The sequence below is a fragment of the Triturus cristatus genome, chromosome 11 (genome assembly GCF_964204655.1).
Source record: "Triturus cristatus chromosome 11, aTriCri1.1, whole genome shotgun sequence".
Lineage (NCBI taxonomy): Eukaryota > Metazoa > Chordata > Amphibia > Caudata > Salamandridae > Triturus > Triturus cristatus.
The window spans coordinates 21,521,764-21,547,582 of record NC_140594.1 but is presented as its reverse complement, the minus strand read 5'-3'; the positions used below and the strand labels follow the sequence as shown (position 1 = coordinate 21,547,582).

Here is a 25,819-nt window from a genome sequence, read left to right as displayed (position 1 = left end):
TTATCTTATGTTTGTTAACAGAGCACTGCTTCGCTGAGCTTCTTTGTACAGGCTAAAACCTAACAAACAACATAACTTAATTAAAAGATGTTATTATTTAAAACCCCAGAACTGTAATAACTGATTAAAACTCATCAGATTGGGCTCAATACACAAAGTAGGTGGAAAGTATTTGAGACTTTGGCTATGGCGATGGACGACCACCGAACACTAAAAACCACATTAGTTTGAAGAGTACAGAGATCCTTTTGGGGGACCGTTTGGATTTAGAAGCCAGACATTTAGGAGTCTTTTAATGCTAAACTTTGTGCACAGTTTTCACAGCTTTGCAATAGACTCTACTGTGGATGGGAAGCCGGTGGAGACATCTGAGAAGGCGAAAGGTGGTATCAGGTTTTACCCAGGTTCTTCACGATGATGTGTTGGTGGGAGGTATCAGGTTTTACCCAGGTTCTTCACGATGATGTGTTGGTGGGAGGTATCAGGTTTTACCCAGGTTCTTCACGATGATGTGTTGGTGGGAGGTATCAGGTTTTACCCAGGTTCTTCACGATGATGTGTTGGTGGGTGGTATCAGGCTTTCCCCAGGTTCTTCACAGTGATGTGTTGGTGGGTGGTATGAGGCTTCCTCCAGGTTCATCACAATGACGTGTTGGTGGGTGGTATGAGGCTTCACCCAGGTTCTTCATAATGACGTGTAGGTAGGTGGTATCAGGCTTCCCCATCTTCTTCAAAAGGATGCATTGGCAGGTGATATCAGGCTTCCCCCAGGTTCTTCATAATGCCGTTTAGGTGAATGGTACCAGAGGTGGCTGATAGACCTAAAAGAATCTGTGATTCGACACACCGCCATCAACCTGGCTGTGAAGACTGTCGAGCAAGGGCTGCACCATCACCTCAGTGCTGCAGTCTGGAAGGAAGTCCACATGAAAGGAGTCAAAAGGACCATGTACCGACGCTTATTTGTGTAACCTGTTAAAAGCAAGATTTCCAGCAACTTTTCTAAGTAAATCAATAAATATATAAGGCAAAAGTTGGTCAAGTCACCTATTCTTGAGGAAAGCTTTTTGAGCAGGGGCTTTACCATTGCAACTTCCTGGCTCCGGGCACAATACCTTGTCTCAGACAATTGGTAAACAGGACGAGAAGCGCAGTTGTAAGAAGAGGACAGAGCTGCTTCATAACTATGACTGGACATGGGTGCTTCGGCGATGCAGAGGGACAACTTCTTGCGATAGTGGCCCTTAACTAGGATTCAGAGATACCTTAAGTGCTTCAGATGCGATTCAAGAGCCTGTTGGGGTAAGAACAGTTTTACAATCAGTGGGAACTGAGACACTTTAAAGGGCGATATTGGCACTGTTTAAGATAGTCGCACAGGGGGAGATCTTCACATAGTGAGAGATCTTGACTGAGAGAGAGAGATCTTCACAGAGAGTGAGAGATAATCACTGTGAGTGACAGATTTTCCTCACAGAGTGAGAGATAGAGCCTGCCAGAGACCTTTGCCGAGTGAGAGAGATATTCGCAGTGTGAGAACTTCCCAAAGTAAGAGATCTTTCCAGAGTATGAGATATTCCTTGAGTGTGAGAGATCTTTGCAGAGAGAGATCTTCGCAGACAGTGAGAGATCTCCCCAGAGTGTGAGAGATCTTTGCAGAGAGATCTTCACAGTATGTGAGGGATCTTTCCGGAGAGGAAGAGATCTTTGCAGAGAGTAAGAGTTCTTCACAGAGAGTAAGAGATCTTCACAGAGTGTGAGAGATCTTCACAGAAAGTAAGAGATCTTTGTAGAGAGTAAGAGTGCTTCACAGAGAGTAAGATATCTTCCCAGAGTGTGTGAGATCTTTGCAGAGGTCTTTGCAGAGAGTGAGAGGTCTTTGCAGAGAGAAGTCTTCTCAGAGAGTAAGAGTTCTCTGCAGAGAGTAAGAGTGCTTCACAGAGAGTAAGATACCTTTCCAGAGTGTGTGAGATCTTTGCAGAGAGATCTTTGCAGAGATTAAGAGTTCTTTGTAGGGTGTAAAAGGTCTTAGCAGAGTGTGAGAGTTCTTCGCAGAGAGTAAATGTTCTTCGCAAGGAGTAAGAGTTCTTTGCAGAGAGAAAGAGTGCTTCACAGAGAGTAAGATATCTTCCCAGAGTGTGTGAGATCTTTGCAGAGATCTTCACAGAGAGTGAGAGATCTTTGCAGAGAGAAGTCTTCGCAGAGAGTAAGAGTTCTCTGCAGAGAGTAAGAGTGCTTCACAGAGAGTAAGATATCTTCCCAGAGTGTGTGAGATCTTTGCAGAGATCTTCACAGAGAGTGAGAGATCTTTGCAGAGAGAAGTCTTCGCAGAGAGTAAGAGTTCTCTGCAGAGAGTAAGAGTGCTTCACAGAGAGTAAGATATCTTCCCAGAGTGTGTGAGATTTTTGCAGAGGTCTTTGCAGAGAGTGAGAGATCTTTGCAGAGAGTAAGAGTTCTTTGCAGGGTGTAAACGATCTCAGCAGAGTGTGAGAGTTTTTCACAGAGAGTAAAAGTACTTTGCAGAGAGTAAGAGATCTTCACAGAATGAGAGATCTTTGCAGAGAGTAAGAGATCTTCACAGAGAGTGAGAGATCTTTGCAGAGAGAAGTCTTCGCAGAGAGTAAGAGTTCTCTGCAGAGAGTAAGAGTGCTTCACAGAGAGTAAGATACCTTTCCAGAGTGTGTGAGATCTTTGCAGAGAGATCTTTGCAGAGAGTAAGAGTTCTTTGTAGGGTGTAAAAGGTCTTAGCAGAGTGTGAGAGTTCTTTGCAGAAAGTAAATGTTCTTCGCAAAGAGTAAGAGTTCTTTGCAGAGAGTAAGAGTGCTTCACAGAGAGTAAGATATCTTCCCAGAGTGTGTGAGATCTTTGCAGAGGTCTTTGCAGAGAGTGAGAGATCTTTGCAGAGAGTAAGAGTTCTTTGCAGGGTGTAAACGATCTCAGGAGAGTGTGAGAGTTCTTCACAGAGAGTAAAAGTACTTTGCAGAGAGTAAGAGATCTTCACAGAATGAGAGATCTTTGCAGAGAGTAAGAGAGCTTCACAGAGAGTGAGAGATCTTTGCAGAGAGAAGTCTTCGCAGAGAGTAAGAGTTCTCTGCAGAGAGTAAGAGTGCTTCACAGAGAGTAAGATACCTTTCCAGAGTGTGTGAGATCTTTGCAGAGATCTTTGCAGAGATTAAGAGTTCTTTGTAGGGTGTAAAAGGTCTTAGCAGAGTGTGAGAGTTCTTCGCAGAGAGTAAATGTTCTTCGCAAGGAGTAAGAGTTCTTCGCAGAGAGTAAATGTTCTTCGCAAGGAGTAAGAGTTCTTCACAGAGAGTGAGAGATCTTTGCAGAGAGAAGTCTTCGCAGAGAGTAAGAGTTTTTTTTTTTTATTTATTTTTTTTTTTAAACTTTATTTATTGGATTTTGCATCAAAACAATACAATCACACAGTTATCATAATCAAACTTCTGTGGCATTTCAAGGTCTGAATCATTACATCAGTATATCCAATGCATGTCCGGGGGGGGCGGGAACAGCAAAATAGACATTATCATGAGTCTTAGCACAGGGACCCTGGGCAGGAACAGCCGGCAACAGAGCCACACACAAGAAAAGCGAACAGTGTAGTCCTGAGGGGTTCTTCAGCGGACCTTCCCCATGCAGTATACCTCTCCCAGGGCATGACCGTAATCCTTAAGACACGTGTAACAGGTATGCAACCCGATCATCCCAGCCTGGCAATCGTGGAAGAAAGGGCAGAGGGGCCCCCCAGGGAGAGGGGGAAAAAAAAAAAAAAAAAAAAGGGAAAACCCGGGGACACATGAACAGAACTCCCGCCCCCACAGCACCGCAACAGCTCAACCGACCCCTTGCGTAATTTGTGAATCATGAGCAGCAGAAGCAACGCCATCAAGGGCCGGGGGAGGGGCATCCCCGGTCAGGGCTTCCGGGTATTGCAGTAGGTAACATTGTAGTGGGCCCCAGATATCGGCGGGGCGGGATCGAGCCGGGAGCCGGTCGGAGTATGCCAGGATCTGTTCTTGGCAGTAGACAAGGTCTTTAAGCCATTCCTTAAATTTCGGAGCCCGCAGAGAGTAAGAGTTCTCTGCAGAGAGTAAGAGTGCTTCACATAGAGTAAGATATCTTCCCAGAGTGTGTGAGATCTTTGCAGAGATCTTCACAGAGAGTGAGAGATCTTTGCAGAGAGAAGTCTTCGCAGAGAGTAAGAGTTCTCTGCAGAGAGTAAGAGTGCTTCACAGAGAGTAAGATACCTTTCCAGAGTGTGTGAGATCTTTGCAGAGAGATCTTTGCAGAGAGTAAGAGTTCTTTGTAGGGTGTAAAAGGTCTTAGCAGAGTGTGAGAGTTCTTTGCAGAAAGTAAATGTTCTTCGCAAAGAGTAAGAGTTCTTTGCAGAGTAAGAGTGCTTCACAGAGAGTAAGATATCTTCCCAGAGTGTGTGAGATCTTTGCAGAGGTCTTTGCAGAGAGTGAGAGATCTTTGCAGAGAGTAAGAGTTCTTTGCAGGGTGTAAACGATCTCAGGAGAGTGTGAGAGTTCTTCACAGAGAGTAAAAGTACTTTGCAGAGAGTAAGAGATCTTCACAGAATGAGAGATCTTTGCAGAGAGTAAGAGAGCTTCACAGAGAGTGAGAGATCTTTGCAGAGAGAAGTCTTCGCAGAGAGTAAGAGTTCTCTGCAGAGAGTAAGAGTGCTTCACAGAGAGTAAGATACCTTTCCAGAGTGTGTGAGATCTTTGCAGAGATCTTTGCAGAGAGTAAGAGTTCTTTGTAGGGTGTAAAAGGTCTTAGCAGAGTGTGAGAGTTCTTCGCAGAGAGTAAATGTTCTTCGCAAAGAGTAAGAGTTCTTTGCAGAGAGTAAGATCTTCGCAGAGAGTAAGAGATCTTCGCAGAGTGTGAAAGATCTTCCCAGAGTTTACATGAGTTCAAGAAGGCAGGTTAACTTGCTCTGTGAAGCTTCGACTCAGCACTAAAACCAAATAGTTCTCATGAGATTTTAAGGTGGATGTGCAAACAGAGCTTCCTTGACTCCCTAATTTTCCTTTCAAATCAGGTTGCTATGGTGCGATAAAGTTTCGCTAGCTCAAGGAATTGCATGTTTGCACTGTCTTTCTGCCTGGCGGACTTCTGGTGCACACAGAAGCCTGAAATGTGTCATCCTTCAAAGTGCACAGCCCAGTAACACGCGTGTCCCCAGGATGGGTGGTGCCGGAGCATCCATTCGATCCTGGTGAGATGATATGATGGACCCGGACTTGTCGTCAATCCAATCCGGCGTCATCTCTGCAGGTCAGTCATGGAGGACTCTGCGCCCAAGGGCTTCAATGCAGACTGCACCACGCCCCCTTATGTGTCGGTGCATTTATAAGGGAGAGCAGACGGTGATGCTTCGAGCTCAGCCTACAAATGATATCACCAGGCACAGCGTTACTGCATACAGAGGATTTTGTACACAGATGCACACTGGATGCACAGCTGATCTTTTTATCGGCAGCGGTTCATGATTAGGGAGTGTCCCGCGTCATCCATGAAATGGATCTGGCAAAGAAAGAGGAATCGATTGCACACTTGGGTCCAATCAGTGCAAGCGCATGCTTACAGTACGTGTGCGCACTGCAAAAGCAGTGCATTCTGGGTGTTATTGTCTTGTTTTGCTTCCATAGAACTAATCAGGCTAACACACCTGACATCAATTCATTTGTAGGTGTGAAGTTCAGGGCAGGAGACAATGTCTGTAATGACCTGGAGTGACGTGGGCCGGTTAGCAATAGGTTTATTGCTTATTTTGAGTGACATTAAAGATTTCCAGGACATAAAATAACTACAATGATGCAATCGCCGCTCCTTAGTTCATTCACTGTGGCCTTCGTGGCATGGCACATACTTGGTGCTGAGCTTTCCTTGCCAGTCTACACTGGGCAACAGTGGGTGTAGTGCTGGGTGTGCGGTGGACATGGAGCGCAGAGAGGAGTCGCAGGCATTGAGAATAAGGCAGCACAAGGGTGTACCGCATGGTCCGCTCACATAAATGAAACTGTAAATATGAGAGTTATGAAAAAATGAGGCATAACACACCTCTCATTGGACTGTCTCCAAACTAGAGCGTCGGTTTCACCTGCAGGTCACAAGTCTGAATGGCACATATGTGTACTCTGCCTTGTATCTATTAGAGATTAAATGCTCTGAGACTAACACCAGATGGTTTACAGTGCTTTACAACCACCCACTCCCATAAAATAAATAGAACGCTTTACAGAGCAGTGACTCACATCCCGACAGATGACATAAACCAGGGTGTAATGCACAAACAGCAAGAACTAGACTGAAACTACCACATCTGCGGTGCTGAGGCCAGGCAACAGCCACATGTCCAGGCTAGTCCATGTAGTGAGGAAGCAATAGCTGTTTTGCCTGGGCTCCAGGGCCCAACATCAATGGCAGACATTTCTCAGTCACATATCAAGGACATGGAAGTTTGTCCCAAACCAGACCACAGTCCGCAGTTAGCCCAATAACGCTCCCAAGCTAACATGGCCACACCAAGTTCCATCTAGTCTGAGAAGCTATCCCAATCCAAGATGGCCACAGCGCATGCACTCCAGCACATGTTTAGTGTCTCTCCTCCCCAGCTCAGGATACTATGATGACCCCACAAAGCCCACGCCCACAAGAGCCGGGCAGCTTTGTAACTCCTGTTTACTACAGATTGAGACCTCCAGTCTTCAGTTTCTGATAATTTTCTCCATCCACACATATGCTTCTATTTGCATTTTGACTCGGACGTAATAGTTACCTTGGTTATAAACCCCGATGCTGTTCAAGTGTTACTTATATCAAAGACCTCAATCCGGACTTATTCTTAGCACCAGAGACGTAATAGGTATTGTATAGTGCACCCAACAGAAACGCATCCAGCTGGGAGTTCTTTGTTAATGGTTTAGTCTGTCGTTGGCCTGCTATGAGCATGAGGGTGGGTGCTCCAGGTAACAGAGGTGTCCATGTCATGCTGGGGGCCATAATAGTGATCCCCAGGCACTCACCCCTCTGCCTTTCTTCCTCTGTTTCAGCTCTTGGTTTCCTGTGTCTTCTGTTTCTTAACACAAGCCTCAGAGATGCTCCCCACCATTAACTGAGCACCTGTACCCCACGCTGCCTTTCATGCGCTTGTGCTCAGTCTGGCGAAGAAGGACTCCTGCGAGAAGTGGGAGCGCGCCGAGAGCCATGGGGGCTTCCAGGTAGGAATCTTGACCCAATCATCTTCCAGGACTAAATAAATAGAGCATCCGTGAGTCTCGGCTTCAAGACACCCAACGGTCAAGAGACCAGATCCAATTCAGTTCATGGCTTGTGTATGGTCATCAGTATTATGAGGGTGCACCAGGAATGCACCAAATCTGGTTTATAATCCTAGCCTGACGGGATGCCTGTCTACTCTACCCCTTCATTAGATGCTCTATAGTTTTACGTATCGCTGAACACGTAGTTCCATTGGTTCAGTCTTCATCTCCTTGAAACTCAAACATCCCAACACCATCCTTAATACGGGACCACGAGTTGCTTTACATCCAACAGGAGACATCAAAACAACCATGCAGTTATATCGCCTTGAAGAGATTAAGAAGTGCCCTGTACCCTCTAATCATGGGGAGCTGCAGCTGAGCGAAGCCTTCTTTACCACAGCTACAACACAGTAAACTCACAGAAGCACAGAAAACCAAAAATACCAACCACAGAACATAAAATGCTCTTTGGATCATAGAACGAATTCGTACAACATAAAACTTACCCATTGCGTGTCTGCCGCCTCTTTCATCTGGCAGGTGAAAGCCACCGCAAACCTAGGAAGAAAGTTAGTGAAGTTAAGGGACTGATCAATATCTGTGAAGGAGAAAAGCATTCATAAGGGTTGTGTCAGCAGGTAGCGTTGGAGTTCACTCTCATCCTCAGTCATCGGTCACCTAGCCCTCTACTCTTGCCGCACTCCTGAAGCACTGAAGTGTGCAAGAGAGTGAGGGATGGAGTGCTTGAATGAATCTCACTCACTGGTAATTACTCAGGCCACATCCCAGTCCATTGCCCTCCAGACCTCCTCAGTTTGGACTTAAGGCAAATGCAAATCAGATCTCACCCAGCCATAATGGAACAGTCCAGCCCAGAACCGACAAGCCAGGTCCTCTCTGAACCAGAACACAAGCAGCCCAGGACCCGTCTCGCCCTAGTTATGGGCTCATCAGTCGGGTACATGTTAATTCTAGTCACACAGTGTGCACGGGACCCACGTTTGGGCATACATGTCCCACTTAGGGCGTTGCACTAATGTATACAAAAAAGAGATGGATATTCTTGAATAAATCTCAGCCACTGGTACTTACTCACGCCGCATCAAAATCCATTGCTTTTTGTGCGCCACGCCACCTGAGTTTGGACCTAGCTATATGCAAATCAGTCTTGATCCTGCTCCAATAGGAACAGTTCAGTCGGAACTACCAGGCCACGATGGATTGGGATGCGGTCCAAAATAAGTTGAAGGCGGTTCCTCTGCTTCTGGAGAGGCTCAAGGCAGGGGGGGTCAGTTTGGCTCCTGGCAGTACCGTCACTATCTTCCAAGGGTCCTGGTTCTCTTGTGGTAAATGCAGCTACTTGGCTGCCTGATGAAGAAAGGCTGGATATAGCCTCTGGAGTGGGTTGGAATTCTCTTTTCTAGGTCTACAAGAGGATGGACAGTGCAAGCCTTGATGGCGCGCTCATGAAAGTCCAGGAGCTGGGCGGTACAGCATGGAGAAGCTGGTGGCTGTGTGACGACAAAGCCAGACATAGGCATGCATCGTGACCCACTGCGGCAGAGCACTAAACAGGACTGTGTGCCACTCGCCTGCAGGCATGGATGTACCTACCTGCAGTGATCGTTAGGACCCAAACAATGGTGCCCGGGAAACAAATTGGATTCCTATAGACACAACCCATACGAACGCAAGAGTCTTCCCTGAGGAACACGGCTCCATGCAAAGGAATTTAATTAAAAATGAAACGCTCATTATGCAGCCCTGAGACCGTTCAATATTTCGTTTTATGAAGTTTCGCCGTGGATCGTGCAGGAGAGGAATCCACAATTCAGGCACCTTTCTGGCTGCTCCGGCGCAATCAATGGAGGAACAAAAATCAATTGTTGTTTTAATGACTGTGTGATGAATAACAGCAGCGGTGATGCTGCGGAGAGACATTAGCGCTGGACGCGGAAGGCTGTATCGGGCTCCTCATTCAATGGGCCAGTTCTGCAAACTCCGCAACACCCACCAGGATCAATTACTAAGTACCTGAGCGAGTTCTCCTCCAACCACATCTGTCCAAGTGACAACGCTCTTCAGGGATCCCCACAAGCCCACAAAACTTAGAAAAACACCACTCCCCCTAGTCTCTCCTCCACCAATCACTTTCTTCAAACTTGCTAACATTTCCTTTCTTAGGTCCCAGCCATTATGAGTGATGTGCAGTAAGGACTCAGGTTGAATCTAAACAACCTTTACAGAGTCCAGTGGCATCCATGGGTGACACTGAAGGCGGTGAATTCAAGTCTGGCCTCCTTTAGACCTCCTGGATGTTCAAGCATCCTAGCCCAGTCCTTAAACGCGTATTCACAGTCCAGTAACATCTACCAGGATTGTCTTACACCCTCCGTCATAGGTTTAAAGAACAAATCCCTCAAAATCATAACGCATCACCCCTGTATGACCTGCACTTGTGTAGGTAACCCTCAAAAGATGTGGGGAGGGGATAGAAGCGGGAAAGGGAGAGCAGGGTAGATTTTATTCATGCTGGAGATACATAAATAAATGTAGTCCACCTTCTTGTAACACGTCTTGTCCGTTGCTGTCATGCTCCTGTACTCACGGAGCCGAAAACAAAGACGCGAAGGTCGATTCCTCCCGTTCCGTCACAACCAAGGCGGAAAGACTACAATTCCCAGAGGCTGGGCCGTTTCCGGGGAAGGACTCTGCGAAGTCGGAAACACATAAAAACACTTCCGGGGCCTCGGAACGGCGCTTGACAATCCGTTCCGGACCCTGGCTTCAAGCGGACGCTTTCTTTCCCGCAGCACGGAGAGAGGAAGCGAAAACATCGGTTTACTACCTGAGAGGACTTCACAAGGGCGGAGGGATTCCCACCGGAGCCTCCGATTTCCAAGTCTCGTCCTGCCGAGGTCATTCGCCATTTCCCCTGAGGACTTCAAAAGAGCGGAGGGATTCCAACTGGAGCCTCCAATTTTCAAGTCTCGTCCTGCCGTGGTCATTCACCATTATCCCTTGAGGACTTCAAAAGAGCGGAGGGATTCCACCCGGAGCCTCCGATTTTCTTCGTATTTTGCGAGTCCTTCTTTCCTGGTGGAGACGTGAGCACTTATAGGTAATTCAGTGTCTTCCTTAGATTCCCCAGTTCCTGGTGTGTTCCTCGAGTTCCGAGAGAATCCCCGTATATTTTCTGACCTAACTATTGTGTTAAATTTCACAAGCTTCAGAACATCGGCCTGCTTCCTAGACACTGTGGAAGTTGGGGCAAACTATCGTCAGTCGCTGTGACTACAACAGAGACGACATTGCACAGAGGAGTCACTCGAGACTGTGTCGAGGAAAAAGGTTCGCTGAAGGGATAAGCCTTTCAGGTACGTTTCTGACAAGAGGGAAGTAGAGAAGGAATGAGACAGAGTGCCCCCCTCTCTAATGTGAGTTTCCTATTGTTCTTACAGGCAGCTTGCAACTCCTCTTAGACCAGACCCTCTGACCCAAGACCCCGGAGACCCTTGTTCTGTTCCTTGTCCCCCGGGTGCGTTCCCTCAGAGCTGTAAAGCCATTACACTTTGGGGTGAAGGTGTTCGGTGGCGAAGGAATCCTATTCTTCACGACATCGTCCCTGCTGGCTGCTACGCAGAGGTTAGTGGGCTGTATATATTCCTTTGTTGAGCTGCTGACAACCTGACAGTTGCACATCACTGAATCCGGCCTTGGTTTCCACCAGAGAGGGACACCACCTATAAACAATGTCTTGCTTCTCCATATTGGGGTTCCAGCAGGAATATATGGACGTATCTAAAGCTGTTTATGTAATGGTCACCACATATGTGTAGAGGAAATCCTTATAGGGTTATCTGCTCCTGAAGGGGCCTTGAACTCCCCTAAATGATGTCTCTATTGTCCGGTGCCACCATCAGTGTCTTCTATAAAGCACCGGGCTGGTGCTGTGTCATTTAATCAGAAATATCTGGCTGGTGGTGCAAGTGTACCAGCCAAATCCTAAGAGCTCATTTCGGGCGCTCTCAATAATCCATACTTCGAGAAGGCTCACAGTTGGACATTTGGACTCGTGGCTTGGAATTTCCTCAAACACATTTTAAAGGGAGTATCAATGGCGCCTCGTGGGGTTCAAGGGACCGGCACAGCAAACATCCCAAGAAGGGAATTCGGCCTGGGTGTCACATTCATTTTATAAATTGTACCCTGCCCCCACAAACAAATGCCCAGGGCCTTCCAACTGTGTAACTCACCCCTCACCTTCTGAATAAGAGGTGTAAATATTGCCCCTGACTGGGTGTTTTAATCTCTTATTATTTTAACCCCCCCACAAATATTGCATGTTGTTTGATATCCAATAGACCCTTTTCCATTAGTAGATATGAGGGGTAACACCGCGCTTTTATTCCAATTAATTTTGTGAACCAAAATTGGGAGAATCGATCTACGGCGAACATCGAAGACGGTATCGATCTAGGAGAGCGGGCTGGAAAGAGTGGGCAAGAAGTCATTGCCATATAGAAAAGCTTTTTTTACTGCTGCCTCTGTAGGAATCCCTTTAACGCAAGCACCTGGGAGTATGGCCCTCGCGGATCAAGGGCCTATAAGACTAGCAGCGGTGTCTACAGGCACCCCGCAGAGTCCTTCGATTGATAGGGGATGCCTCATACATACATCTTCCACAATTAAGTTTTGCATCTGGGGTTCATCTAACCATCTGACCTAGATAACACATGACTGGCCTTTTCTAGCACCTTCCATTGTCCAAACAACTGCCCCTTTCAACAATCTCAAGCGCCTTTCGGCATCGAGTGAAATCCCTATGTTTTGATCCTTGTCGCTCTGCACCCGACACATCATGCGATCGAGTTCTCAAATGGTCACTGGACGTGTGTCCCGGATCAAATCCGATCGGCTGCACACGGTGTATAAGACACAGAATTATCTTTTGTAAGTTGGCTGGCTAAGACTTTACGAAAAATCTAATGGGGGTGAGGGGGGAAAGCATGTGAAGGGGTCACTCGGCTCCCGCTGGTATATCATATCTCATTCAAAAGAGAGTGAACTGGCTAAGACTTTACGAAAAGTCAAATGGGGGTGGGAGAAAGCATGTGAAAGGGTCACTCGGCTCCCGCTGGTATATCATATCTTATTCAAAAGAGAGTGAACTGGCTAAGACTTTGGCTAGGATTCTTACATCTGTGTTGAATAGTGAAATGGGGCGGGAGCGAGAACATAGTAAGGGGTCCTTTCCAGGTTCATCGAGAAGCGTCAACATTGGCCGTCGCACTCCTAAGAGACCCAGTTTCCTCCACTGCCCTAAATACCTGCTGTAGAAGTGACATTATCAGAGTTTTGTTGATTTCATACCCATCAGTGGGGAATCCATCGACCCCAGAGCGTTCCCGGTGGACCTCTCTAAAGCCGCTTGGGTCTCAGCTCCTGTAATGTCCCCCTCCTCGCCACCCTACACCTCCTCAGATAGAGTTGGCCTTCCTACCCTGCCTCGGAAAGGGTCCTCTAACCGTTGGGTATCAATCAGTGTGTTCCGAGTCCTACAGATATGAAAATACCCAGCAAATTCTTTAAAAATATCAGAGGGTGTGTAAGCAGCGAGACTAATCTTTCTTTGAGGCAGACACAGTGACCAGAGCTTCCCACTATTAGAACTGTCTGTTCAAAGACAGTCGGCTCCTCGTTGCAAAATCTGGCTCTGCAGCAACAATATTTCCCAGGAAAAAATATTTTTGCTAAAGAATGTCACAGCGTTGGGGCAGTGGGGGGGGGCAGTTAGATCTCCTGTCCCTCTCTCTGGCCTCAAATCAGACACATTTGCTCCTTGAAAGCCTCTGATAGGAAACCTCCCGGCGCCTTTGCTTCCAGGGACAAAAACTTCCTGCAAAAATTGGATTTTTCCTTAAAACGAAGGAGATTCCAGAGTTCCTGATGCTTCGGTAAGTACTTCGCGTCTGAGGGATTAGTAGAATTATAAAAAAAATTGCCTTTAATTATAACCGAGCCGACAGTGGAAACATAACTTGACCTTTGGCCTACACAGTGATAAGCGCTTCTGGCGCCTATTCACTTGGGGCTCACTTTTCCATAATATTTAATATGTCTCCCTTTTATATAGGGTGTACCCTGTAGTGGAGACCTACAGGGCATGCTTAGAAATGCCTTATCAAAGCTATTTCCCTGTCATGTTACTCTTCTACTTTCAAAGCAGAGTGTTAGACAGCTGAATTCTCAGCTCTTGCCCCCACACATCTCCCTGAGACACCTTTGCGGATTGGCCATCCTCACAACACACACATGAAGAGAGACACAGACCCCCCCCCCTTACCTGGCCTCCTCCAGCACAGCCCCCATCACCAGGGACTCACACCATCGTCTACGGTCAATGCCGTGGTGTAAGGTGCTGTGGTTCCCTCACACTCGGCTATGAGCGCCCAGCACCACACTCACATGCACACACATGAAGAGAGACACAGACCTCTCTTACCTGGCCTCCTTCAGCACAGCCCCCTTCACGCGGGACTTGTACCATCGTCTATGGTCAGTGCCGTGGTGTAACGTGCTGTGGTTCCTTCACACTCGGCTAAGAGTGCCCAGTACCACACTCACAAGCACACACATGAAGAGTGTTAGAAGGCGTTCACCGGGGAGGCTTCGGAATGCGTTCCTGACCACCTGGGGACCCACCTCTCCCAGAGTTAGGCCGAGCAAGAGCGGGGAGGCCCTTCCTGGAAGGGTCTCGTACCTAGGATCGCACACGCTGCGCTTGCACTCTCTGACAGAGGGACACCACACAGTAGTTCTTCGTAAGACAGTATACTTTATCGTTAGTTGTAGGGGATCTTTATGATCCGGAAGGCAGGTATGGAATTAGTGCCACAAGCGGCGGCGATCTCGTGATGGGGGTATGGGGGTAGAGGGACAGTCTTTGAGTCAGTGTCTCTGCGGAGTGTCCTGCGCACAGCTCTCAATCCTCGAGCTGGGGGAACGTTGCTTCTCTCGGCAATCTCTGCCGATTCCCTTGGAGGAGAGTGCCGCGAGTCACTCAGCAGGCACAGGTGGTTCGGAGTTCGGGGAGCCGCGACAGCGTCAGCAGGGCTCAGATGGTTCAGAGATCGGGGAGCCGCGACAGCGTCAGCAGGGCTCAGATGGTTCAGAGTTCGGGGAGCCGCGACAGCGTCAGCAGGGCTCAGATGGTTCAGAGTTCGGGGAGCCGCGACAGCGTCAGCAGGGCTCAGATGGTTCAGAGTTCGGGGAGCCGCGACAGCGTCAGCAGGGCTCAGATGGTTCAGAGATCGGGGAGCCGCGACAGCGTCAGCAGGGCTCAGATGGTTCAGAGATCGGGGAGCCGAGACAGCGTCAGCAGGGCTCAGATGGTTCAGAGTTCAGGGAGCCGCGACAGCGTCAGCAGGGCTCAGATGGTTCAGAGTTCGGGGAGCCGCGACAGCGTCAGCAGGGCTCAGATGGTTCAGAGTTCGGGGAGCCGCGACAGCGTCAGCAGGGCTCAGATGGTTCAGAGTTCGGGTAGCGTTCTTCGGTTCAGGGAGCGATCGAGCCACGACCAGGTCAGCAGGCTCTCGTCAGTCCCGGTCTTCTCTGCCTCCCGTCCCTTCCGCACCCCTTCTTATACTTCCCCTCCTCTTTGAAGTCCGGAGTCCTCGCCGAGAGGGGTCTTGGTGCCTGGGGGCGGTGTGTCGGGGCTTCCTGTCGCTCGGCCCTTTGATCTGTTCAGGTGGGTCCGGGAGGGACCCCAGACAACCAGCAGGCGAGGCGGCCGCTCACCGGGGGCCTGGTGGCCAATCGAAACCTTCCTTGGGGAAGAGACAAGAGGTGTGACAAGGTCGGCGCCTCTCGGTCTGGCTTGGGGGGTTTCTCTCTCCCTCGGCCGGGCATGCGTATTGGGGTCTGGCCGGCCATCGGGATGTTGGGCCATGGTGGCCGGAAGTCTGTGACATCGAGGATCGGTGCGGTTTGCAGGGTGGCTTGCTGGTCGGAAGGGCCCACGCCACGAGGCCGGTCTCACAAAGAGAGACACAGACCTCCCTTACCTGGCCTCCTCCAGCACAGCCCCCTTCACGCGGGGCTTGCACCATCGTCTATGGTCAGTGCCGTGGTGTAAGGTGCTGTGGTTCCCTCACACTCGGGTAGGAGCAGCCATCACCACACTCACAAGCTCACACATGAAGAGAGACATAGATCTCCCTTACCTGGCCTCCTCCAGCACAGCTCCCATCACCAAGGACTTGCACCATCGTCTACGGTCAGTGCTGTGGTGTAAGGTGCTGTGGTCCCCTCACACTCAGCTAATAGCGCCCAGCACCACACTCACAAGCACACACATGAAGAGAAACACAGACCTCCCTTACCTGGCCTCCTCCAGCACAGCCCCCATCACCAGGGACTTGCACCATCGTCTACGGTCAGTGCCACAGTGTAAGGTGCTGTGGTTCCCTCACACTTGGCTAATAGCGCCCAGCACCACACTCACAAGCACACGCATGAAGAGAAACATAGACCTCCCTTACTTGGCCTCCTCCAGCACAGCCCCCATCACCAGGGACTTGCACCATCGTCTACGGTCAGTGCCGTGGTGTAAGGTGCTGTGGTTCACTCACACTCGGCTAATAGCGCCCAGCACCACACTCACAAGCACACACATGAAGAGAGACACAGACCCTCCCTTACCTGGCCTCCTCCAGGACAGCCCCCTTCACGCGGGACTTACACCATCGTCTATGGTCAGTGCCGTGGTGTAAGGTGCTGTGGTTCCCTCAAACTCAGGTAGGAGCAGCCATCACCACACTCACAAGCACACACATGAAGAGAGACACAGACCCCCCCTTACCTGGCCTCCTCCAGCACAGCTCCCTTCACGCGGGACTTGCACCATCGTCTATGGTCTGTGCCATAGTGTAAGGTGCTGTGGTTCCCTCACACTCGGATAATAGCGTCCAGCACCACACTCACAAGCACACACATGAAGAGAGACACAGACCTCCCTTACCTGGCCTCCTCCAGCACAGCACCCATCACCAGGGACTTGCACCATCGTCTACGGTCAGTGCCGTGGTGTAACGTGCTGTGGTCCCCTCACACTCGGCTATGAGTGCCCAGCACCACACTCACAAGCACACACATGAACAGAGACACAGACCTCCCTTACCTGGCCTCCTCCAGCACAGTCCCCTTCACGCGGGACTTGCACCATCGTCTATGGTTTGTGCCGCAGTGTAAGGTGCTGTGGTCCCCTCACACTCGGCTATGAGTGCCCAGCACCACACTCACAAGCACACACATGAAGAGAGACACAGACCCCCCCTTACCTGGCCTCCTCCAGCACAGCCCCCATCACCCGGGCCTTCTCCTCATTTTTAATATCTTCATTAATGTCGGTTCCACCAAACACGGCTCCAAAAGGGATCCCAGAACCTAGATCGAGAAATCAGATCAGACCATCGTCACCTTCAGTTATGGATCTGGGCAGTTCTATTATGTGACTGAAAGTGGGGACTAAAACAAGACTGTCAACAAAGTGACTAAACTCTGTGAGTTTCTGACAAGAGGTGGGGGGTTTAGGGACTAGAATCACCCACGGGCCCCTAGAGACCAGCACGAGGCGGTGGGGCCGGTGGTCCAAAGCAAACTGCTCTGAAGATTCACATGTAAGACACACAACGATGTGCAACGCTGAGAACATGAATGCAGGAGAAAACAATTTATGAAGACAAAGTGGAGAGAGAGAGAGAGAGAGAGAGAGAGAGAGAGAGAGAGAGAGAAGAGAGAGAAGAGAAAGAGAGGAGAGACAGAGACAGTAGAGGGGGGGAGAGAGAACAAAATAGAGAGAGAAGAAGAGAAGGAGAGAGAAAGAAAAAGAGAGACAGAAAGACAGAAGAGAGGAGCGAGAGGAGAAGGAAGAGAAGAGAAGAGAAGAGAAGAGAAGAGAAGAGAAGAGAAGAGAAGAGAAGAGAAGAGAAGAGAAGAGAAGAGAAGAGAGAGAGAGAGAAAGAAAAAGACAGACTTGGGGAGAGAAGAGGAGAGAGAGATAGAAAGAGAGAAGAGAAAGAGAGAGTGACAAAAAGACAGTAAAGGGGAGAGAGAGAGAGAGACATAGAAATAAAGAAAGAGAGAGAGAGAGAGACTAGAGAACAGAATGAGAGAGAGAGAAGAGAATGAGAGAGAGAGCGAGAGAGAGAGAAGAGGAGAGAGTGAGAGAGAGAGGCAGAGAAATAGAGAGGGAAGAGGAAAGTGTAAGAGAGAGAAGGGGACCGAGAGAAGGAGAGAGAGAGAAGAGAAGGGGAGATAAAGAGAGTGGCATAGAGAAAGAGAAAGAGACAGAGAGAGAGAGAGAGAGAGAGAGATGTGCACAAACTAGCCATAAGTTGAATCCAAGCAGAGAATGCTCAGCTTTCAATACTTATTAAACCGGAAATGAGTGCCAACAAGATTGGATATAAATAGGTCAGTCCCTTATTGTGCAAACTAAGTGGACTACTACAGAGGTCAGCCACTGATGTCACCTGGAGAGAAGAGAAGCGACCATATCTTTATTCAAATCCAAAAGTCACAAAGCTTTCTGTACTGAAAGGAAGTGGGGTCTATGCAGCTGACACTCCTGGCTCTGAAGGGTATGTACCCCTCCTTCCTCAACCAGATATCAGTTTCATGCTTCCCTCAGAATCCAGATCTGATGAGATGACATCCATGACTCAACCTATGAAAGTATCACCCCAGACTTATAGAACAGCTGAAAGGTGCAACAGAAATTGACCAGTGCTCCGATAACAACGGGTTTAACTGCTACTTCACAGGACAAAATGCAAATATATACTGTGTAGGAGAGTAGGATCTGCTTCTTATGGTTACCCAAACTTTTTGCTGATGTTTCACTGTTTTTGACTTAGTCTGACCTGGGATCCTGCTATTCAGGACCCCAGTCTGTCTGCTTTCTCCTCTAAATTGATGGCATGTACATTAGATACACTCCAGATTGGATACTGGGGTACACGTATCAGTCCCTAGTATATGGTATACTATGTACCCAGGGCATAGGTACCCCAGAGGCCTCTCAGGGGCTGCAGCATGTATTGTGCCACCCCTCAGAGACCATTCAAAATGGCACCACAGGTCTGCTACGGCAACCTGTGTAAGGTGGTGTATGCACCCCTTACTTAGATATAGGTTACCTATATCTATTCTAAATCACTAAATCGCCTAGTGAAGTTGTCGTTGTTATACCATTTTTTTTGTATATGGTTCGGTCTCCCCCTGGAGCCCGCTGTGTATTTGGCTATTTACTGTTGGTCTATTGATTCAGTATTGTGTGCCTTGTGCTCCAGTCTCATAAAGAAGTTAGTAGAGAGTGTTTAGTAATAAATACATATATTTTATATGTACCCTGTGTGGCTCTCCTTTCATTTGGTCATTCAGGAGGTTACAATCTGGTAAACCAAGCTGCTTTACATTCCTTCGAGACTTAGCCTGAAGGCTGCTCTCCATAGCTACCACTAGGATAGCTTTCAATAAAGGTTGTCTTTAACCTAATCATCAATAAGGGTTGTTTGGACTGGTACAAGAACTAGTGGACAGCATATACCAGGCCAACTTCTCATGTAGTGCTTTGACAGATGGCAGGAAAAAGACTGCGAAGCAGAACGGCACCTGTATCCTGCACGTAGCACTTAGTGAACAGCCATCACACGGATAGCACTCGATACACAAACACACACACTTTGACAACATCTTCGCAGTGCATAACATTCTTATGCCACAAACTGAGGCAATACATGAAAAAACAGCTAAAAGCAAATACGTAAAAGAACCCTTGGTCTTCAACTAGTAAGATGTCCACCTCACCATCATCACAGGAGTAGAGTCAACATACAACTTATGAGCCACTAGTCACACTCCTTAAGAGGAAACTGCTAGCCCTCCTTGCGGGCAGCGACAAATTCAAGCACCTATCAATGACGTTTGAACGTTAGGCTATTCTGTAAAGCTGGAGGTAAATCGTGACACCAGGCCCGGTTCTAGCGTGTGGACCGTGTAGGACAGGCCCACCCAAACATGAGCCTGGCCCACCCAAACATGAGCCCTGGCAGTGACGGCACAAAGCCCAGTAGTAAATGGCCGCTTTCATTTAAAACATTCCTCCGAACGTTGTTTTTCTTCCTGTTCTGGGAGTTGCGTGATTGGGCCTGGGCTCTCTCTCACAGGCACCCCAATCACACGTTTACTTTTAGAAAGGTGGGCAGGCCCAGCAAGCCACATACTTCCTGTATGCTTTATTTAAACAGTTTTTATCTTATCAAGGCCGGCTCTGCCACAGATGTAAGACAACAATAAAAATGTCCAGATAACTGGAGATTAATGATCCTGCCAATCCTTTGCCTGTTGGCAGTTTTGAAATGCAGATAAACTGTATTTTATGTGGATAGCTCAGTGGGTTACGCCTTTGTCACAAAGATTCTTGTGTTACTTGCAGTACAGAAGTTACAACCCTATCATAGGTCAGTGACCTATAAACTGTCATCAAAGAGCTGCATGCAAACCTGAATGATATATTTAGAACTTAGCTTTTTTTGTGTTGTAATATAGTTCGAACTTCCCCAGTCTTTAATTATTGGAATGTTGCTAAAAAGAGTTTGTTTGGGCAGATATACATTTTTATCAGTAAAGCCAACCCCTAACCACTGGGGTAATCTGTAAATCCTGAGTTTGTGCTTCTCCAGATTAAACCCTTTTAAAATGTACTGCCCACCAGTATGGATGACATGTGATTCCTCCACCTTGTAATCTTCATTGGCTTATGTGGCATTCCCTGTAGACTGATTTACATACTGGCATGATTGATTGTCTCTGTATAATGTGTGCGTGATGTAAAGTACTGTGACACCCTACACTGATATGAGTAGCGCTATACAACAAATGAAATGCATATGAGAGAGGGGCAACCGAGAGATGAGGGGCACTGGAGGAGGGTGGCAGTGAGGGAATCCGAGAAGGAGGTCAATAGGGGGAGGGGCTACAGAGAGATGAGGGACACTGGAGGAGGGTGGCAGTGAGGGAATCCGAGGAGGAGGTCAATAGGGGGAGGGGCTACAGAGAGATGAGGGGCACTGGAGGAGGGTGGCAGTGAGGGAATCCGAGGAGGAGGTCAATAGGGGGAGCTACGGAAAGATGAGGGGCGCTGTTGGAAGGTAGCAGTGACGGAATCCGAGGAGGAGGACAATAGAGGGGGCTACGAAAAGATGAGGGGCGCTGTTGGAGGGTGGCAGTGAGGGAATCTGAGAAGGCGGACAATAGGGGGAGGGGCTATGGAGAGATATGGGGCACTGGTGGAGGGTGGCAGTGAGGGAATCCGAGGAGGAGGACAATAGGGGGGGCTACGAAAAGATGAGGGGCGCTGTTGGAGGGTGGCAGTGAGGGAATCCGAGGAGGGGGATATGGAGAGATGAGGGGCACTGGCTGAGGGTGGCAGTGAGGGAATCCGAGGAGGAGGGCATGAGGGAGAGCCCGAGAAGTGTCACTTGCCTGATACTGCCACCTCAGAAACCTCCTCTTCCCATTAGAAGGACATTACAAGGAAAAAAACACTTTTTGAGAGTGATAACATTTAGAAAGACATTTGGAAAGAAAATAATGTTTTTTACTGGGCCCTTGTAAGTCTAAGGAGAGATAAAGGAGGGCCCTGAAGCAGGCCTGGCTAGACATATAAGTGACAAATCGGGCCCGCAGTGGCCCACCCGAATGCACCCTTGGCCCACCCAAATACAAATTCCTGGAGCCGGGCCTGTGTGACACACGAATGAAGGAAGTCTGCTCTACTGACAACCCAACCATGACTGCTCTAGGTTTACACAACATCAACGGGCTTCTTGATGAACCTCGCCAGAAAAGGGCGTCTCATATTTAATGGCCTCTCCTCTGCGATGCTTAGAGCTGTAGTCAGTGGACTGAAATGTGCAGTAAAGTCACCTGTACAGAATGCTGGCCCCTTCCCCTGTTTTCTGGTGGGATGAAACTGATTTCTAATAGAAACTATTCGACAATTCCTGGAATGAAAAAGGTTTCTAGGCCAGAACAAACTGAAGAAGGTGGATCTGTGAACAGGAGTCAAGTAACTACAACAGTAACTCTTCCGACACCGTAAGCGGCTGACTTACAGTTCAAACTTATCCATGCACGGCAATCATTCCACTAAACAAACTTATCAACACCACTTGAAGTCATCAGACTGAGGAGCTCACAAGTCTTCCAAAATGAAGTCTCTGCAAGAGGGACGAAAGAGAAGGGACCCCCCAGAGCTAGATAACACTCTACGCCATCTTCAATCACAATATGGTGCCCCCCAGGGTTCTACCCATAGACAAGAGCCTCGAGAATCCATGATACACAACTCTGCTTCAACGTCTCCTCTGCTTCGGACAACCAACACCTCAAACACTGTCTGCACATCAACCACACCTGGATGTCCAGTGTCTACCTGAAGCTGAAACCAACCAGGATGGAACTCCGGTTATTCGGCGAGGACAACAAGCAAGAAACACTGCAAACCTGCCTCAGTGATACGAACATTGGCAGCTTTAAACCCCAGCTTCCATCAAGTGCCAAGTCGCTTGAATTCACCCTGGATAACAACCTCTCCATCACAGTACACATTGGCAAAAACAATTGGTAGCCTGGTACCAGCTTCTGGACTGCGACTTAAGAACTACTGTTCACGCTCTCGTCCTCTCGCAACGTCCTACTCCATGCCCTTCCAGACTCCACGCTGGCACCCTTAAGAGCACCCAACACGCTGCAGCACGTCTCATCCAGGGTCTGAAGAAATATGATCACATCACCCCATCCTGATGGAACACCAATGCCTGGCCCTGCCGGCCTGTAACATCTTCAGAACCAACGGCATCATTGACAGAGGCATCATGACCAGCATCCAACCCCCTAATTAGATTCGCAAGATCATCAGCCCTGGTGGTTCTCGGCACACCTACAGCCAGGACACCATGTGACTGCAGACTACGGAGGGAAAAAAGATAAAAGAAGGCAGCAGGCCTTTCCATCCATGCATCCAGGATCTGGAACAGCATCCCTGTGCCCATCAGGACCGCCCCAGCATCCGTGCATCCAGGATCTGGAACAGCATTCCTGAGTCCATCAGGACTGCCACAGCATCTGTGCCCCCAGGATCGAACAGCATTCCTGCGTCCATCAGGACCGCCCCAGCATCTGTGCATCCAGGATCTGGAACAGTATCCCTGTGTGCATCAGGACCCTCCCAGCATCTGTGCATCCAGGATCTGGAACAGCATCCCTCTATGCGTCAGGACCACCCCTGCGTCTGTGCACCCAGGGTCTGGAACAGCATCCCTGTATGCATCAGGACCGCCCCAGCATCTGTGCATCCAGGATCTGGAACAGTATCCTTGTGTGCATCAGGACCCTCCCAGCATCTGTGCATCCAGGATCTGGAACAGCATCCCTGTATGCATCAGGACCGCCCCAGCATCTGTGCACCCAGGATCTAGAACAGCATCCCTGTATGCATCAGGACCGCCCCAGCATCTGTGCTTCCAGGATCTGGAACAGCATCCCTGTATGCATCAGGACCACCCCAGCATCTAAACACCCAGGGTCTGGAACAGCATCTCTGTATGCATCAGGACCACCGCAGCATCTGTGCACCCAGGGTCTGGAACAGCATCTCTGTGTGCATCAGGACCACTGCAGCATCTGTGCACGAAGGGTCTGGAACAGCATCCCTGTACGCATCAGGACCACCGCAGCATCTGTGCACGAAGGGTCTGGAACAGCATTCCTGCGTCCATCAGGACCGCCCCAGCATCTGTGCATCCAGGATCTGGAACAGTATCCCTGTGTGCATCAGGACCCTCCCAGCATCTGTGCATCCAGGATCTGGAACAGCATCCCTCTATGCATCAGGACCACCCCTGCATCTGTGCACCCAGGGTCTGGAACAGCATCCCTGTATGCATCAGGAACGCCCCAGCATCTGTGCATCCAGGATCTGGAACAGTATCCCTGTGTGCATCAGGACCCTACCAGCATCTGTGCATCCAGGATCTGGAACAGCATCCCTGTATGCATCAGGACCACACCTGCATCTGTGCACCCAGGGTCTGGAACAGCATCCCTGTATGCATCAGGACCACCCCTGCATCTGTGCACCCAGGATCTGGAACAGCATCCCTGTATGCATCAGGACCGCCCCAGCATCTGTGCATCCAGGATCTGGAACAGCATTCCTGCGTCCATCAGGACCACCCCAGCATCTGTGCATCCAGGATCTGGAACAGCATCCCTGTATGCATCAGGACCGCCCCAGCATCTGTGCATCCAGGACCTGGAACAGCATTCCTGCGTCCATCAGGACTGCCCCAGCATTTGTGCATCCAGGATCTGGAACAGCATCCCTGTGTCCATCAGGACCACCCCAGCATCTAAACACCCAGGGTCTGGAACAGCATCTCTGTATGCATCAGGACCACTGCAGCATCTGTGCACCCACGGTCTGGAACAGCATCCCTGTACGCATCAGGACCACCCCAGCATCTAAACACCCAGGGTCTCGAACAACATCCCTGTATGCATCAGGACCACCGCAGCATCTGTGCACCCAGGGTCTGGAACAGCATCTCTGTGTGCATCAGGACCACTGCAGCATCTGTGCACCCAAGGTCTGGAACAGCATCCCTGAAACGCATCAGGACCACCGCAGCATCTGTGCACGAAGGGTCTGGAACAGCATTCCTGCGTCCATCAGGACCGCCCCAGCATCTGTGCATCCAGGATCTGGAACAGTATCCCTGTTTGCATCAGGACCCTCCCAGCATCTGTGCATCCAGGATCTGGAACAGCATCCCTCTATGCATCAGGACCACCCTTGCATCTGTGCACCCAGGGTCTGGAACAGCATCCCTGTATGCATCAGGACCACCCCAGCATCTGTGCATCCAGGATCTGGAACAGTATCCCTGTGTGCATCAGGACCCTACCAGCATCTGTGCATCCAGGATCTGGAACAGCATCCCTGTATGCATCAGGACCACACCTGCATCTGTGCACCCAGGGTCTGGAACAGCCTCCCTCTATGCATCAGGACCACCCCTGCATCTGTGCACCCAGGGTCTGGAACAGCATCCCTGTATGCATCAGGACCACCCCTGCATCTGTGCACCCAGGGTCTGGAACAGCATCCCTGTATGCATCAGGACCACACCTGCATCTGTGCACCCAGGGTCTGGAACAGCATCTCTGTGTGCATCAGGACCGCCCCAGCATCTGTGAATCCAGGATCTGGAACAGCATCACTGTGTGCATCAGGACCCTCCCAGCATCTGTGCACCCAGGGTCTGGAACAGCATCACTGTGTCCATCAGGACCGCCCCAGCATCTGTGCACTCAGGGTCTGGAACAAACCACAGAAATAGCGCGTGCGTTCACACACTAAAGTGGTCCAAGCGCCAACAAGTATGGGAGCTGTGATGTGGGTCAGGGCTTTAAGTGGGCCGGGTCTGTCCGGGTCTGAGCACCGGCAGTTATTTTCAGGGGGCCTCGAAACGGGTCTCTATTGGGCTCTATTTTTGTGCCTCGCAGAGGTAGTCCGTTTTCTTTTTTTTTTCTTGGACTGCAGTGAGAGCATGCACATCGATGTGCCTTATCGGCTTTTTGATCTCGGCTGTGATGTGAAACCTCTTGCCGAGTTGCTTAGGGTCTGTGTTTTGGTATTACTTGCAGCGTGGCTGCCGTGGCAGCCCCTGCATAAGATAACATGACACCTGTGATTCGGCAGCCGCTGCAGTTTGTTGTCTCTCGCATAGGAGAACTTGGCCTGAAAGGCAGGATTCGGTTGGTTCCCGGTCAGGTTAGGGTTTGAGTCTCCGCAGCTTCACTGACAGGCACGGCGTCGGAGGGTAAGTATTTCCGCTACATGGTTTTCTCCTGTCAGGAGGACGACGCACTAGCTGGTGAATCTTAACGCAGCGAACAGAGACGATTGTAGCCCCCCCACCCCAGCCATCACTTGTGCGTCCACCAGACGTACCATCTGTGCAAAAATAAGACTACGTCGACGTTTTAAAAAATATATATATATACGTGGCTATTAGCTAGCTGGTGCAAACTCTTTTTATCATGACAGCTTTCTCAAGAATCCACAATACGGTTGCAGCTTGCACGTGCGGTGCGTCTTCATTGATCCCGCGTGCACTTGGGGCAGGGCCGGTTCTATGATTTGCGGGGCCCTGGGACAAAAGGGAATGTGCGAGGCCCCTTAAGTGACCCCTTGCAAGGAAACCATTCAGAGACACTACGGGAGGCCCATTGTACAGTATTTTAGTGCCCCCACAGTTTTAACTTTCAGCCCACAAGCAATTCTCTCACCTTCAGCCTGATGGGTGTAAGAATTGCTTGTGGGCTGAGAGTTAACACTGTGGGGGCGCTAAAATCCTCTACAATGGGCCTCCCACAGTGTCTGAATGGTCTCCTTGCAATTGGGACAAAAGGAA

The 25,819-nt window shown here is 49.4% G+C and overlaps 1 protein-coding gene across 2 annotated transcripts in view; it reads right to left on the bottom strand.

The window, feature by feature from the left end:
* GLT1D1 (glycosyltransferase 1 domain containing 1) overlaps window positions 1-25,819 on the bottom strand; it is a 455,256-nt gene that overhangs the window by 326,482 nt on the left and 102,955 nt on the right. For both annotated transcript variants that reach the window (XM_085636393.1, XM_085636394.1), the window contains exons 3-4: window positions 16,616-16,721; window positions 7,781-7,832 (exon numbers count right to left, since the gene is read on the bottom strand). In XM_085636393.1, the coding sequence (XP_085492519.1) occupies window positions 7,781-7,832; window positions 16,616-16,721 (158 nt within the window). The remainder of the gene's footprint in view (window positions 1-7,780; window positions 7,833-16,615; window positions 16,722-25,819) is intronic.